Source organism: Pyricularia grisea, chromosome I (genome assembly GCF_004355905.1).
Source record: "Pyricularia grisea strain NI907 chromosome I, whole genome shotgun sequence".
Lineage (NCBI taxonomy): Eukaryota > Fungi > Ascomycota > Sordariomycetes > Magnaporthales > Pyriculariaceae > Pyricularia > Pyricularia grisea.
Window position 1 is genome coordinate 3,413,884 of NC_044973.1, and position 16,551 is coordinate 3,430,434.

Sequence of the window (16,551 nt, forward strand, 5' to 3'; positions counted from 1 at the left end):
CCATCGGGTTAGACTCAATGGGTGATATGTCATGCGTGAATCAGCCTGGGTCTTTGTCAACCAATGTTGCCCTTGAGCAACCTTGTTACCTGAAATGCGCACTGCTTGCCTCCCGGCAAATCGGATTCTTGCACAAGGCATGCTTCTTCAGCGTCGGTCTTCTCTGGCGGAACCGATATTACCACCCTGACCTGAGCGAAGACCAAGATGGCTTGACCTATGCCATCCGAGGCACCAGGTCAGCCGCGAAGCAGCCTGGAATAGACTTGCGGTCCCGTCTTTGGGCACTCGACCGCAATTCGGTATGAACAGCCCGGGGATTCTTTTGTTTCCCCTCCATTCGGGGATAAAAAGGCCAGCGACGTCTTTTTTCCGGCCTTCAGAAATTAGCGGTACCCCTCCCACTCCAAGTTCCCTTTTTCTCAGCGTCCACCATCGCTGCTCTCATCATCATCCTCCCCAGCCGCGCCGCCGGTACCGGCTTGGTCGCCCCACTCGATCTCCTGCTGCAGCACGATGCTGTAGACGCTCGCCTTGAGCAGGGTGAAGACCAGGCTGGTTTTGCGCTCCAGGTCGCGCAGGCCGTCGAGGATCTCGATCGGCGGGGCGCTGGCTAGGTGGTCGAGGGTGGAGGCGAGCTGTTGCCATCGCTCGACTTTGTTGTTAGTAATTTAATAGGACTTGTTTTTGTTCTATCTTTATTTTTTATTTATTTTTTTCTGTCTTTGGTATGGAACGGTTGAAGAAAAATGTCGCTTTGAAAGGAATGCGCGGGGGAGGAGTAAATCGCACCGTCTTCATATTCTCGGCCAAGCGTTCATACTCATCCAGTATTTCCTGCTCAAGAGGTGATACCTCTGAGGGTGGTAGAAGTGGATTTGTGCTTTGTTGATCCATGTTTGTATCAACTTCCTTGGTGACCCGATTGGAGTTGGTGGTGACGTTGAGATTGAGGTGGGAAGCTGGAGCTGTAGTCGCGCGATCGACGCGTACAGAGGGCGATTGATGCGGGGTGGGGTTCGACATTGTTGGAATTGTTGCAGAACCCTAACCCGACGCTTTAATTCCAACGACATCTGATGAGGAAGGAAGTCGACGACAGCTACCTCACCTTACATGCCTTAGGCACCTGTCTTCAAACATATCACGACTGGTTATTTTGTTAGACGTCCTTGAAACTAACTATACTTGCCTTCCTTTGATTGCTCGGATCCGTATAGCTCAAGCCTACGATATATTCCGACATGGCTGCAAAAGATTTTATCATGGTCGCCCCGGCCAAATCTTCCGTCTATAAGCCAGGCTTATGTCGACCAGGGAAATGCCATAGGTGTCATTCTACAGGCTCGCAATCAATGTCGGACATATCTAGTACCTTCTAAGCCCTCCGGTGGTTGTTGGCGTCGAGTCCTCCGGCTATTCATCACAGTGTGTGAAAACTGGACGGCCTCCGACAGGTTACACGACAGGCAAGGCTGCATTCCTATTGCTGCGTTCTCCGTTGATGTGTTGTCTATCTTGCTATCACATGAAAAGCTACATTACTATTCGTTGGCAACTGGAAGTACATGCCCTCAGAAATCCTTTGACCATAGGCTGGCAAATGAGGACATCCGCTCTTGAAGACTTGGGCAGCAAGCAGCCTTCCCCATCTCTGTTTTTGGCACCATGAGCCCCGACTCTGCTTCTCTATTCTTTGCAGGGAGAATTTTGGGCATGAAAATCCACCCAAGATTTTATATCCATCATTGAATGTCAACTTTCCTCTTCCCCAACAAAGAATTCAAATCTTCCCGTGAGATTGATATCCAAAACATACTCTTCTTATGTGACTTTCCTACCATCAACTTTTCTGGGATTTCTGTTCCGTTCCGTGGCAACTCTCACATCTGGATGCTGCCCTACCGAAATCTCCATTCCTGAATTCTCTCTCACACTCTGCGCACATCAGACTGGGATTCCTGCCCAAGTATTTCAGCACCACACCCATCTACCTTCTACCGACTCTATTTCGCGTCTCTCACATTCAGTCCAACATGGCCCCATCTGGTCGAAACCGTGGGCGTGGCCGCGGGCGCGGCCGCGGAGGGTCACTGCCCATACGTAATGGTGACGCCCGCATGCAGCGAGGCCAGAGTCAAGCACAGAATAATTTACCTAATCCAAGACAGACAGAGGACGATATTCGAGCCCGATCAGCTTTCAACGAATGGAGAACCCTGCTTTTTAGTGACCCATCCTACGAAAATCTAGTTGCTCACCGAAAGCTTGCCCGCTTCTGGTCAAGTGCCTTGGGGATCTTGAACAACAACTTCCGCGAGTGGCATCAGTGGCTAGCCAAAGACTTGGTCAGCGACGAGCTGAACGGCCTGAAGTACGTGCGGGAGACTCTCAACTTCCAGGCAGAAGACGAATCAGCACAGTTGGATGTTGTCCAGCCATTCCTCGAGGTTATCACACATCACGAGCTTCTGAACAGTCTTTCGATTGAGGCACATGTGGGAACTATCTATAGTTTCATTTGCGGCTCAGACGGCACAAGAGCAGTTGACTTTATTAAGAGCACATGTCAAGATCTTCTCATACTGGCAACCGGAGAGAACAATGAGAAAGCGCGAGATCACAGCAAGCAAGTTCTGCGTCTTCTTATCGAAGTAGTAGAGCAGCTCCTGCAGAAAGAGATTAAGGCCCGCCTCAACGATAACCTTGGCGAGATATTTACTCTTTTGGATCGAGTTTCCGTTGAGCTAAACCCCGACGATCCAGGCAAAGCATCTTCACTTGTCACTCCGTTAAGAACATATGCTGGCCGCTGCGCAAGATTGGCCAAAGGTCAAACTGAGTCCCAGCCATCAGTCATCCCAAGTCGATCTTCTGTGGTTCAGTCCACATTTCCTCTACAGCTCCCCCAGGCTGGCGGACGGCACGACAACGATCATGGGGATATCACCAAGATCCGGCTGCTTCCTACAACTGCTGAGATAATGAGTAACGAGGCTGAATATCTACCTTCCACGAACTGGACTATGCCGCACATCTTTGAGGACCCTGTTCAGCGACATCTGGACACTCACTTTCGTCTGTTACGGCACGACACGTTTGGACCAATCAACAAGCTGCTTCATGGCTTCATATTCAACAAATGCTCTCTCCCCTGGCTGCGGAAGCAAGAGACCCGTGCTCATGCTTACTCTGGGGCTCACTTGAATCACATTTTCGCGGATAAGCGTGGTCTCGGTATCAATTTGTCATTTCTCCAGCCGCCGGAGCTTCGTAAGCTACCACTGTTGGAGCAGCGCAAATGGTGGGAGAGTTCATCTCGTCTAGATGACGGTGTACTTGTGGCATTTGTTGTCTCTAATAACAGCGAGACTTTTGTTCTATTCTTTATTGTAGCACCACAAGATGCCCGGGGGAACAACAGCAAGGCCGACGGGAAAGCGGCCGATGGAAAGTTTGGAAGCAAGACCCATATGCTGGTTCCCAATCAAGGCCTCCCTCAAATCGCGGTGAAACTCCTGGAGAGGACAGAAAATGAGACAAAACTCTTATTGAGGCTTTACGATGAGCGCGCCGAGGGATTTCTCATCGAGTTTCCCTCAATCATCCCGGCCACATTTGCTCCCATATTGAGGAATCTTCAAACAATGATTGGAATGTGTAAACTTGCATTCTCTCGATGGGTTCTACCAAGGGGACAAGAGGAACAGCAGGACTTGGCTACAGTCATTCCACCACCTGAATATGCTCGGACAAGCGGCTTCAAGTTTCAATTGGCCACCATCACCACAGATGGACACCCTCTCGAACTTGACCCCTCCAGCAGCCTGGCTGATCACGAGGAGCTCTTGAGGGTGCTCGAGTCGCGGACTGGACTTGACAGGGGCCAATGCGAGGGACTTACAGCCGCCCTTACCCGTGAGTACGCACTCATACAAGGGCCTCCGGGTACTGGAAAGTCATATGTTGGTGTTCAGTTGACGCGTGCACTACTGGCATGCAAGTCAAAAACAAGCCTTGGCCCAATCATGGTTAGCAAAGAGAGCCCCATTTTCTAACAGATGCGAAGTTGCGAATATGCGAGCTGACTTATTCCGGCAAAATAGGTGATATGCTACACCAACCATGCCCTGGACCAGTTTCTACAGCATCTCATGGAGGTTGGTATTGACAAGGTCATTCGAATCGGGGGTCGGAGTCGGGTGCCAGAACTTGAGGGCAAGAATCTGCGGGTAGTCAGCAGACAAGGCGAGCAAAAGACCAAATTGGAGCAAATGATCGTCGGGAGAGCACACGGCAATTTGGAGACGTACTCGGACGATCTTGGAAGTTTGTTAAGACATTTGCACATACGACACAAGTCTAAAAAGCGCCCGGATGGCAATTCCTTGCGGCATTTTCTTAAAAAGGAGCATCGCTCTATTCACGATCAGCTCTTCAAAGCAGACGAGGAAGGATTCACCACTGTCGGTTCTGACCCTTTGGATGCTTGGGTCCGTCAGGGCCTAGCACGACAGGAACTTGACCATGTTCCTTCGGATGCTTCTGGCGACATCAGCCAGCTCATCCAGAGAGCTGAAATCAACATCAACTCGCTCACGGGTACTGAACGCCAGGCCTTGACCGGAGCTTTACACCGAGAGGCTCTTGATTACTACAGTGCTGGGATTAGCGCGAGCCTGGGCCAGATGGAAAAAGAGCAGCAGAATATCAAGAATGCCCATCAGGATGTTGATTTACGAGTCCTAAGACAGGCAGACATCATTGGCGTCACCACCACAGGCCTGGCCCGAGATATCGAAATGCTACGCTTGGTTGGTTCCAAGGTGGTGATTTGCGAAGAAGCTGCAGAGGTGCTTGAGGCCCATCTACTTTCCGCCATGATGCCACGAGTGCAGCACCTGATCCAGATTGGTGACCACCAGCAGCTGAGGCCGCAGATTACCGACTATGATCTAAGCTTGGAATCGTCAAAGGGTCTTCCATTCCAGCTCAACCGCAGCCAATTTGAGAGACGTGCAGTTGGTGAGTCAGGTATGGCGCCTATACCTTTGGCCAAGCTTAACATACAGCGGCGAGCCCGTCCAGAGATTTCAAGGCTTTATCGAATCCCACTGTACCCGGGTCTCAAGGACCACGAAAACGTTTTGAATCATCCCAACGTGGTTGGCATGCGCAAAAATCTATTCTGGCTGGAGCATGACCATCAGGAAGACAAAGCAGCCGGCCAGAATCGGTCGACCTCCAAGACAAATAAGTGGGAGGTCGACATGGTTGTGCCCTTGGTCCGGCATCTGGTGCGTCAGGGTATGTACTCTCAGTCAGATATTGCCGTGCTCACGCCTTATGCTGGGCAACTGCGGAATCTACGAAAAGCTCTGAGCAGTGAGTTCGACATCTTTGTGAGTGACCAAGATGAGGAGGCTCTTGCTGCGGACTCTCATGGGAAGTCCGACTCGGAGGAGGCGACACCTCAAACAGAATGGGACAAGCTATTTGTTCGAAAATCTTTGGCTCAGACTCTCCGCCTCGCGACCGTCGACAATTTCCAGGGAGAAGAGGCCAAGATAATCATCATTTCGCTGGTGCGAGGCAATCCGGAAAACAAGGTCGGTTTCCTGCGAACGTCGAACCGAATCAATGTTCTCCTCAGCCGGGCGAGGGATGGTATGTATATCATTGGGAACAGCAACACCTATCTCGCTGCAGGTGTACAAATGTGGCGGGATGTTTATCAACTCCTTGAGGAGCAAGGCAATGTCGGCAATAAGATCAGTCTCTGCTGTGAGCGTCACAGGGAAACACCTATCGAGTGCGCCACCCCAGAAGACTTCCAGATCAAAAGCCCCGAGGGTGGCTGCGCTCTCAGGTGTGACAAGCGACTCGAAAGATGCGGACACCGCTGTATGGCAAAGTGCCACTCAGAAAGCATGCATAAAGTATGGAATTGTCCCCAGCCGTGTGCCCGGATTCGCCAAACCTGCACCCATCCTTGTCGTAATCTCTGTGGTCAAAATTGCGGGCCCTGCTTGGAACCACTGGATGGGATCCAATTGCCATGCGGCCACATGATGAACAAGGTGCCCTGCTACAAGACCCAAGATGTGCAGACGCTAAAGTGCAAGACTATTGTGGAGAAGACGGTGCCTGGCTGCAATCACAAGGTGAGAGTCAAATGTTCCACTAACGTGGAATCGGGCGCTTTCCACTGTCCAGTCCCATGCGAAGAGCTTCTCGCGTGTGGTCATGGCTGTACTGGGGATTGTGGCAGTTGCACGACCAACGGCGACCAGAACGGGGGCGCTCCGAATAAGAAGCATGCTGTCTGCTCCGCTATTTGCCAGCGGCCGTCCTCAACATGCAGTCATCAATGCAAGCGGAAGTGTCACGGTGGCGATGATTGTGGACCATGCCGTAATAAGTGCGAAGTAAGAATCCCCCAATGCCTCTTCACCAAAGACGTCTTGAACTAACGCCAAACATTAGGTCCGTTGTCCACACTCGGCGTGTGGACGTAAATGCAGTGAGCCATGTACACCATGCATCGAGCCCTGTATCTGGCACTGCGAGCACCAGGGTGCATGTCCCATGCCATGCGCAGCGCCTTGCGAGAGACTCCCATGCAACGAGCGCTGTACCAAGACTCTCAAGTGCGGCCATCGATGTTCAAGCGTTTGTGGTGAAGACTGCCGTGAGGGTTGTTGCCACCAGTGTCGGGACAAGGAGGACTCTGTCGTCGACTACATTGAGTTTAAGACGTACGCTGAGATCGACGTCAACGAGACTCCAGTGGTGGTACTGTCTTGCGGCCACATCTTTACAGCAGAGTCCTTGGATGGTCATGTCGGCATGCATGATGTCTACCTTGTCAACCAAAATGGCCAGTATACGGGAGTGAAGGACATTTCGTCGGACCTTGCCAAGCCCGTACCCGGCTGCCCAGAGTGTCGTCGTCCCATCCTCCAGTTCTCGACCAAGCGGTACAATCGCGTCATCAACCGCGCAGTCATGGACGAGACTACAAAGCGACTGTTGGCCAAGGGCCGCATCGAGATCCAAGCCCTCGAGGCAGAGTTCCAGAGGACTGAGGAAAGCCTCCAAAAGTCGCGGAATGGAGTTATTGCTAGAAATGTGACACCCGCGGAGCTCTCCAAAGTTCTCCAGAGTCGCTACGACCAGTCATTTAAGCTGATCAATCGAGCCAAGGCACTTCAAAACAGTACGCGGACTGAAAACCAACCCTCGAAGAAACTGGGTGATGCTATCAACCAGAGAAAGCGCCTTCAAGGCACAAAGGATCAGAGCCATGACCACCCAAGCACCCAGCACGTCTTCGCGGTAGAGAAGGATATCTTTTACGGTGCGGCAATTATAATGTACCAGATGCAAGACGTCAAGCTGCGAGACACGGTGAGCATCAAAAGCCGGATCCGCAACGTCGCCAAGTCTGAGCAGGCGGCGGAAACCCCCTTCACCAAGGCGACCCGCGGCGCCCTCAAAACCTGCGCCGAGCTCATCGGCGAGAGCACGGCGGACAGGTTTCCCCGCGCAAGCGTCCAGCTGACACTGTGCTACGCCAACATGACCAAGGCGCTCGAGGCGTTAGTGGGTGGGGGCGGCAAGGTCGCTGAGCTCTCCGACACGGCGCGCACCCTGCTTGACGCCGCCCGCCGGCTGTGCAAGGAGCTGCGCTTCGACGGCGCCCAGAAGCTCGGGCTTGCGGTCGAGGACTCCCTCCGGCTGTTTGAGGACAGGTACGAGACCGTCACGGCCGCCGAGTTGGACGACATCAAGTCGGCCATGGTGAGCGGCCCTGGCGGCATCGCCACGCACTCTGGGCATTGGTACAAATGCCAGAACGGCCACCCTGTAAGTCTACATGAAAGAAAACCTTCACAACTTTTCCCCCTTGGCATTGTCCTTTTCTTTGTTTGCAGCTTGCTGATTACAAAAACCGTCTTTCTTCTATCTAGTTTGCAATAGGCGAGTGTGGAATGCCCATGGAGCTCGCTCGCTGCCCAGAATGCGGAGCCAACATCGGTGGTCAGGACCACAGCGCTGTTGCCGGTGTCGAACGAGCTAGTGAGATGGAGTAGAAATTGTCGAGTATGAGGGCTTAGACACCTGTTCCAGTCTGTTTTAGTTTTGTCTTTTGGGTTTTCTGCAGCTTGCTGTTAACCTATTTTTTTTTTTTTTTTTTTTTTTTTTTAGCTAAAAGGGGGTTTCTATTTTCCGCGGCACGATCGACAGGAGAGGGAGAGTCAGTGGCTGAACTTTATTGTGCAATGAATGTACTCCGTCTAGACTTGCACTAATTCTTCTGTGGGTTTGTATCCTCGGTGTCTGTTTTCCGATCTGTCTCCACTTCATTTCATTAATATATTAATCTTTTTTGACTGCCATAATTGGACTTGATGGGCGTTCGAGTGAGGCAACGATATGGCACGTAAGCTTCGATCGACAGGAGAGAAGGTATCTCCTATAATCGGCCAAACAAGATGAGCCCAGCTCTCAACTCACGATTACACTCCCAGACTGCATGTTTGTACATGCGTGTAAATCGTACGACGTAAATCTATTTCTCACTGGCTCGTTACTTGATAAAGTCTCATCCCAATCAAAGCCGAACTCGGTGAACGAGCGGCTGGGGGTATCGAAAAAGGAAAAAAAAAAAAAAAAAAGATCACCATGGAAGAACACCGACCAAATACAAAAAAAAAAGTATTAATCACAACATGGCAAACCAGCCACAACCGCCCGTTCCATTTGTCACCCGCCAAAGGCCGCTAAGTTTTGAAGAAACGCCATAGTTCCGCACGCCAAATTTCCAAAAGAAAATGAAGACAGTAAACAATACTAGAACCCAAATGCCATATAGATGCAGACAGGAATCTCGAAATATATGGTGATAATGCCCCCCGACCATACGGATCATCCCGTAAAGTCACCTGCCTCATGTTCCTCTGGCGATGCTACGGGCTTCTTCTTTTCGGCCTTGGGATTCTTGTCACCATCACCAGCCTGCTGCTTTGCGCTGAACTCCTTCCAGAGCTTGGCGATATCCTCATTGCCATCGTTCTTCTCCATTATGAGGTTCTTCAGCCACTTGTTTTCTGTTTCAAGCTGGTTGATACGGCCCTCAAGAGCATTGACCTTGTCGTTCATCTCTTTGGCGCTCTTCTCGAGTGCCTGCTCACGCTGCTTTTTCTTGACGCGGAAGCGCGCAGAAGCGGCTGTGTTGCGACGACGCTTGTCCTCTTCAGCAGCGAGGCGCGATGACTCATCCTGGCTCGTCGGCCTGGTCTGCTCTGTTGGTGACCGAACCTTGGTGGATGAGGCTGCTAACCTAGGCTGTTGCTGTTGTGCGACAAAGGCATTTGGTTGCTGCGGCAGTGGCCTTTGTGAAGGTGGGGCCATGGGGTAAGCCTGTTGTGGGTTTGGCTGGATTGACTGTAGGCTGCTCAGGGGCTCCGGATAGCTGTGCATTGTTGATGATGCATATGGACCGCCAAAGTCGGAAAAGTTAAGGTCGCCTGCGCGCATTGTCATTTCGTGTCAGCGTAAGAATGTATATTGTAGTGGCAATGGATAGGCATCTCAGGGAGGAACGTGGACGGTATTGGCGACAGCGACAGCGAAGACATAAAAAGCATGGCGACGCCCAGCGTCCCATATGGTAGCAATGTCATGGGTGAGATTAAAGGCAGGGCTAGGTGCAGAAAGTTGCATATGTTGACAAGCTCCTAGATGGCTGTAAGCGCACCCGGGGCCAATGCCGTTGATGGATGCTTGTTTCCGAGGGGCGGACTGGGCATTCCCGAGTTGGTGTGTGGTGCATTGCTCAATCACGGGATATGGCGCCATCGGAATTGCACCATCGATGCATGTCCCCCGCCAATCACCGCTGACAAATTCCCCACACAACCCATGTGTGCGACCCCCAACATGGCCAGAAATTCAGCCATACATAAACGATGCCCTTGCGGAAACTAGTCTGCAAGATCACTTTTGTTTGCTCACTTGAGCGTTGGAATTGGCTGCAATGGGTGGGGGTGAATGGAGAGAGGGAGATAGAGGGCGCAGGGGACAGACAGAGTCGGGGTTCTCGCGTCAACTGGACCCTTCGTTGCCTTGATTGCTAGGCAATCACCCTCCATGACAGTTCGTCGGGGAAAAAAAAAAAGAAAAGCAATTCGAACGTGCCCGTGACCCTGTCACAAGGCCGTCCTCAAAGAATAGGTGGGCAACGGGTAGATCGTATGGAGCCGATGTGCGCGATTGAAATGAAACACCAAAACACAGGTGTAACCGCAAATGCAGGAAAACGCCTGACGAATTCCATGCACTAACTAACCTGACATGAAGTCCATGCTGCTAAAGTCGTCCATCGTCGTCGTTGATGCGGCCGCCGACATGGGCTGTTGGGTCTCGCTCGGGCTGACTGTGCTCGGCGGTGTCTCTTTGTGCGGTTGCGACTGGTAGTCGGTGTTCTCTCCCGTCTCGAAGTCGAAGAATTGTGTGTTGGTGAACATCATGAGATCTTCATCCAGGCTTCCTCCAAAGCCGTCGGCCGATGCGGCCGGGGTTGCCGGCTGGATTGTATTCAGTTCTCGCAGGTATTGAGCAACATTGGGCGCTCGGCGCCCGGTGTATCCTGCCATCGTTTCGAACGTCTTCTCGGGGGATGCTTTTGTCGAACTATTTCGTTCTTTGTTCGGCAGCAATCGGGTAGACCCTTCAGCGGTGGATGTCGCTTTGGTTCGGTCGGATCCAAGCAGCGCGGCTCGACTTGAAGGTTCGGTCTAGCCGGGCCTGATACTGACAGAGCGGTTCTATACGGATTGTGTGCCGTGTTGTGGTTTTTGATGAGATGGCTTATTTTGAGGGGGAAGTTGGTCTGGGGAAGTGGTTGGTGAGTGGAGGGATGGGAAGGGGCGCGGTTATCAGCGCGAGTCACCACTTCACCGAAGTGGGTTGAATGGCAAAAAAAAATTGTATGAAGCGGGGCGCGTGATGTGGGTGGGTACTGTTTTGTTGCTTGAATCGGTTGATTTGACGGCACTTTTGCGGCGATGTTCGGTCTATGATGGATACTATTCTTGTTTACAAGGAGTGCCAAGGGAGGCCCGATTTATTGACTTCCCTATGCGAAGCGGGTTGACCGTTGAAGAATATTGGGAAAATGTTTAGCAGTTAAATCCATACAACCGGAAATGTGGTAAGTTAGGCCCATGCAATGCAGACAAGAGCGAAACGCTGAAGAGAGAAAAGGTCGGGCTTGGGCACTTCAAGTCTTGTGTCCACAGGACCGACCGGTTTTATGTGGCTGCTTAGAAATCTGGCTGCCAGCAACAACAAAAAGAACCCCCACCTCAGCCTGTTCGCTTCGCAGTAATCCCGCATGCAGTGTGGTATGACCTACTACTACGTAAACGGGTCATCATTTCAAAACCCGCTCTGCCAACCAATCGAACGTCACTTTTACACCTGCCCCCCATCCATATGCCCGGTCGGGGAAATAAATACACATGTTACCACGTAGAGAATCTAGTTCTAGACCGTTAGTACCCTCCATATACTGTAGTTAGCAGCCCACCTATTTGAGGTACTTTACTGCATACGAAGTGTAGATCCTAAAGCCAAAGGTGTGTGTGTACTGTACCTGTCTGTCAACTGTAATCCCCTTAGCAAATTGCTTCTGTACAGAAAACTAACTTTATCTGCTTCGAATTTCGATTCGGGCTTTACCATACCGAGGAGAAATACTACGTACGTACGCATTAGAGTCAGTTGGCCTTAACTCAATTCCTTCTACCCGTCGATGAGATGGACCCTTGTAATATGTATGTACTACTACTGTACAGTACGTACTGTATTTTGCCGGTGCCGACGGAGTGGGTTTCCTTTTGGCTCGGTGTTAGATCAATGACAGGGATGACCCCGCGCCTCTGGCTGATTGTGTTTGTAATCAGTCTTGTCAGTCAAGTTGCGCCTGCCTTTCTCACTTTTCCTCTGTTTCAGAGGATCTGCAAAGCATGAGAGGAGGAGGTTGCAGGCGCCCAGTGAATTCATTAAACCTTAGTAATGAGTTGCAGCGAGAAACGAAGCACCCGATTCCTCCCGACTTCTTTTTGGGACCTGTCATATGAAATATGTAGAACTGCAGAACAAAAATAATTGCGCAGCGATGGATGCCCTTCATATAACGTCCGCCTGTACCTTCCTCTAACGGATTCTATGTCAGGAGCTCACACTTTGATCAGCCCTGGTTGTGGGTGGATACGATCATCCAGATTACATCGTTGAATATGCATACTGTACCGATAGCTACTATTTGAGTATATGACCGATGCATAGTATGTAATGCAAATGAACCAAAAGGCCACTAGTCTAGTCTCCCAACGGAACCCCTCCCCCCATAATAAGCACAGTTAAACCCGGGCTTCCCGATAAATGCGATCGTATGTACAGTAGTGATTCACCATGCGTTGGCGATGCATCAGACATCGTTAATCACTAGGCACTAGGCTGGAGCTAGGAAATCCCAGATTGCTGGGTAAACTACTTACTTTGAGTTACCTTTAGTGTACTTTACTACGGCACATAGCACAATTAAAATGTATGGAGAGAGGGGAAACATAAAAAGAGAAGCACATGTCAGTGCACGTAAAATTCCGACTGTGTATTGCTATTTAAAGTTGACGGAAAAACGTTACCTTACTCAAGGGTCCACTAATATGTCACATGATTAAATAAATACCTTCTCAAAGGAAGGGGAGGGACAAGGAGCCTATTTTCAGGCCAACCCAATTTGGCTTAGCGCACGGAGCGCCGTGCTCGGGAGCCAAACCCCGGACGCGTTCATCATTAATTACGTCGCGTCCGAACGGAAGCGAAAAAAACACCCGTCATTGCCTAACTACTCATGTCCGAATACTAAAATTGTTTGGTATAGGATTAATTGCTCACTGACTTTATGTCATCAGGTCTTGGCGTACTGATTACCTATGCTATTTGCACGATTTCTCCCAATCCGGATCTTGAGCAAATCACATCTGATGAGAATCACAGCGGGGTAGTTGCTTTGAGTAATCTCTAGGCTATATTTGTTTGCCACCTCTGGGCCGCCAGCCCCGCGTGGAAAAACTCCTGAAGATGGCGTCCATCTCAGTTCCAACGACGGCCCAGCTCTCGGGATCGCTGCGGCTGCCCCCGACTCATGGGGTAACTAAAAAGCTCATCTCCCGCCTCTCGCGCAGGTCCCTTGCAGAGCTCGCCCTCTCATGGCTGGCCCAGGCGTCCGACGCTCCGTGTGCTCCGTACCTCAGCCAACAGGACCACGATGACAGCATGTACGAGGCGTCGCAGTCCCTCGAGGCCCTGCGCGACATCTACAGCAGCATGCTCGAGTCCGGCAACAAGGGCAGCAAGCAGGAGGTCGTGGACCGTATCCTCGAGGGCGACTGGCGGATGGGCCTGACGTTGCACCAGCTCGCCATGGCGGATATGCAGCACCTGCACGACCGCCCCAATTCGCTGCGCTGGACTGCGTTTCGGACCGTCGCGCTCAAGATCAAGGACGCGCACAATGATGGCGGCGACGATATGGACCTCGCCACCGAGGTGGACAAGGAGAGCCTGGTAGTCCCGAGGTTCCACCCGACCACGTTCCTGAGAAATCTCCAAGCCCAGTTGCCACCCGACGTCAAGACGCACTGCGCGTTCGAGCGCCACAAGGAGCTTCCCATCCTCCTCTTGAGGATATTCATCTTTGATTCGCCCTACGGCACGAGCCTGGTCGCCAGCGACTCGGTTCCGCCAAATTTTGACGCCTCCAGGACCGTCTACCTTGCTTTTCCGGACGCTTCCCCGTACGTCTACATCAGCAACGCCGCGACGGTTGTGGGCAGCGTCTCCAACAGCGACGCAAAGAGCCTGCGGGCCATGGTCGTCGAGAGCGTCCCCAATGCGCTGTCGAGGCCGGGGGAACGGTACACGCTCAAGTCGACCAGCCTGGCGACCAAGAACCTGTCGGAACTGGTTGAAAGGAGAGGTGGTGGCCGTGCCAACGCCGCGGGTGGCGGCTGGGCATTGTACGCCGACACACGGAGGAAGGAGAGCCCTTTGGACGTCAACTTGCCGACCCCGCCGCTTTCGGATGAGGATGCGGAGGGCGGCGAGACGAAGAGAAAGGCCGGATGGGAATCTGAGGAGCAAAAAGTACAGAAGAGGCAGAGATTGGTCGCGCTGGCGAGGTTTGGAGTCTCTGCCAAGATTGACGACGGCTTGGGGGTCGAGAGAGTGGATGTCGTGATTGAGGACCCTTTCCCATCTGCAGCAGGTGGCGGCTCTGATGTGTGGCCTTTGCAAGCAGGCAATGGTAAATCCGATCGCCGGCGGAGCACGCTTGATGCGGCACTCCAGCGGGAGGCGGAACTGCGCGATGAAGAGGAAGATTCATCGGCCGACGCGGGTTCAAAATGGTGCCCAAGAATCAAATTGACCTTCCACGGATCACACGTGTTCGCAGGCATAAGGCAACTGGTGGAGGTGGGCGCCATCGATGGGGAACGGATGCCTGGGTGGATGACGGGCGAGGAAGGTGTCACGATTGGGGCTGTAAAACACGGTCGAATAAGAGGGCATAAGGGGTCAGGTGTATGATGGCCCTTCCACTTTTTGTTGATTTTGGTGGTTTTTGTTTTATCATGACAGCAAGGAGTTGGGGGGTTTTTTTTTGGGGTTATTTTATTATGGATACCCGTAGGCAAGATCGCTCTGAATGTATTTCTATGTCTATGAATCTACTTTAAACACCTTGATTGTGTTGACCCAGGCAGCTTCGGCAACCTCCTCCACCGAGACGCCCTTGATCCCTGCCACGATTGTTGCTATCCTCTCAATGGTGCACGGCTCGTTGCGGCTCTTTACCATGCAACCCTCCTCCCACTTCTCCTTCTTGACTGACTTGAAACGTTCAGGTACTTCTGATGGTTTCTTCTGTCCCTTTTTACTAGGTTGCTGCTGCTGCTTTGGCTTCTTCTGCCTTGTATGTTTTACGTCGCCGGTTGCTGGCTCTGGAGGTGCGTCCGTCACGCGGGTTTGGGAATCGCCATCTGCCGTTACAGCGGCCCTGGCAACGTCAGCGGCGGCGGTAGCGGCCTTCTCTTCCTCTGCTGCTTTTCGTTTTGCATCTTCCACGAGGTACTTCCAGCCCTCATGGCTAGGTCTGACCTCACACCACGGCCCATCGGTCTCAATCATGATCCTGTCCAACCTGATCTCGCGAACCACGTCGCAGTTCTCCGCCGTCTTGAAGCTGCACCCGTTGATACCAATGTACAGCCCCAAGTCCATCAGCTCCCGGGCCTCCTCCGCCGTGCCGGTGAAGCTGTGCACGACACCGCCGCGCGCGAGACCCGCAAGGTCATGTCCAAACTTTTCCTTTAGCAGAGAGACGAAATCGGCATGCGCGGCCCGTGAGTGCAGGAACAGAGGAAACTCGAGCTTATCCTTTTGCAGCGCAACGACCAGGTCGAGTTGGTGCGAAAAGGAGTGCAGCTGAAGCTTCTTGGGGCAGTAGTGCAGCCTGTCGTAATCGAGGCCGAACTCGCCAAAGGCCACCAGTCCTGGGCCGGCCGAGCGGACCAGGGCGTCGAGGTCCGCGACGATCTGCTTCGTCTTTTGCAGATCGGGGGTCCCCTCGTCGTCAGCGGGCACGGGTTTCTCCGGATCCGGATCACATGCCGCCGTGTGCTCCTCGTCCTCGGCCTCATGGTGGTGGGGATGGGTGGCGCCGAAGATGGCGCTGCTGCACGGGTGGACGCCCGCCGTGGAGTAGACGGTGCCGGGGAACTCTTGGGCGAGCTTCAGGGCGTCTCTGGAGCTCCTGAAGCTCGAGCCAGTGACTATGAGCTTGGTGCAGCCGACATCCTTGGCGCGCTGGACGACGGCGGCTAGGTCGTCTGGGTGGCGTTGTTTGCCGCCGTAGCGACCACGGAAGATGGGGTCTGCCAAATTGATTCCAATCTGTCAAAACCACTAGTCATCAGTGACTCATTCAACTAGTCATTTATGTGTTTGTTTATTTGTTTTTTTTTTCTTCTTTGGTTTCATTGAAACTTACATCAATATATCTTGGTTGGTACGTCGGGGTTCCATTCGTAACTCCGAGCTCGGGTGAGTCGGTGGCCATGGTGTGCAAAAATCTGCCCCTGAAACGGGACTGGGGCTGCTGGGCGTAGTGGCTTTGCAGGATTAGGGATGACAACAGGGGCGACACTGAGACTGTTGGATTCGTGGTCAGTCTCGTCGGGGAGATGCGCATTCTTATCCTCTCAGGCAGAAAGCGTAGAGCTGACAATTGTTGCTGCCCTTTTGCAAAAGTTCCTGCTGCTTGAATATAACCTGCCTAGCTGAACTGACTATTATTGAGACTGAATCATGCTGAACCATAGGTATACGGAGCCTTTCCGTAAATGTACCGAGAAAAAAAGGGTACTGCTTTGGCTGAGTTAACACCGTCGTCAGTGCTCGAACCAGGTCCAGCTC

The 16,551-nt window shown here is 52.2% G+C and overlaps 5 protein-coding genes across 5 annotated transcripts; 2 read left to right on the forward strand and 3 right to left on the reverse strand.

Moving 5' to 3' along the window:
• Window positions 1-422: 422 nt before the first annotated feature.
• On the reverse strand, window positions 423-1,026 carry PgNI_06084 (uncharacterized protein; the record flags this gene model as incomplete). The annotated part of the gene is made up of 2 exons (XM_031126113.1): window positions 423-638; window positions 793-1,026. 2 exons carry the CDS (start codon window positions 1,024-1,026, stop codon window positions 423-425), a joined length of 450 nt encoding a protein of 149 aa, XP_030982268.1.
• A 681-nt stretch (window positions 1,027-1,707) lies between these two features.
• Window positions 1,708-8,256, forward strand: PgNI_06085 (uncharacterized protein). Its single transcript, XM_031126114.1, has 4 exons — window positions 1,708-4,031; window positions 4,107-6,428; window positions 6,487-7,869; window positions 7,974-8,256. The coding sequence occupies exons 1-4, from the start codon at window positions 2,037-2,039 to the stop codon at window positions 8,094-8,096; spliced, it is 5,823 nt and encodes a 1,940-aa protein (XP_030982267.1). The 5' UTR covers window positions 1,708-2,036; the 3' UTR covers window positions 8,097-8,256.
• Window positions 8,257-8,488: 232 nt separating this feature from the next.
• Window positions 8,489-11,227, reverse strand: PgNI_06086 (uncharacterized protein). The gene is made up of 2 exons (XM_031126115.1): window positions 10,355-11,227; window positions 8,489-9,533 (listed from the first exon to the last, which is right to left on the reverse strand). The coding sequence occupies exons 1-2, from the start codon at window positions 10,659-10,661 to the stop codon at window positions 8,932-8,934; spliced, it is 909 nt and encodes a 302-aa protein (XP_030982270.1). The 5' UTR covers window positions 10,662-11,227; the 3' UTR covers window positions 8,489-8,931.
• A 1,928-nt stretch (window positions 11,228-13,155) lies between these two features.
• Window positions 13,156-14,664, forward strand: PgNI_06087 (uncharacterized protein; the record flags this gene model as incomplete). Its single annotated transcript, XM_031126116.1, has 1 exon — window positions 13,156-14,664. The coding sequence occupies one exon, from the start codon at window positions 13,156-13,158 to the stop codon at window positions 14,662-14,664; it is 1,509 nt and encodes a 502-aa protein (XP_030982269.1).
• An 82-nt stretch (window positions 14,665-14,746) lies between these two features.
• On the reverse strand, window positions 14,747-16,458 carry PgNI_06088 (uncharacterized protein). The gene is made up of 2 exons (XM_031126117.1): window positions 16,127-16,458; window positions 14,747-16,029 (listed from the first exon to the last, which is right to left on the reverse strand). The coding sequence occupies exons 1-2, from the start codon at window positions 16,325-16,327 to the stop codon at window positions 14,797-14,799; spliced, it is 1,434 nt and encodes a 477-aa protein (XP_030982272.1). The 5' UTR covers window positions 16,328-16,458; the 3' UTR covers window positions 14,747-14,796.
• Between the last annotated feature and the right edge of the window lie 93 nt (window positions 16,459-16,551).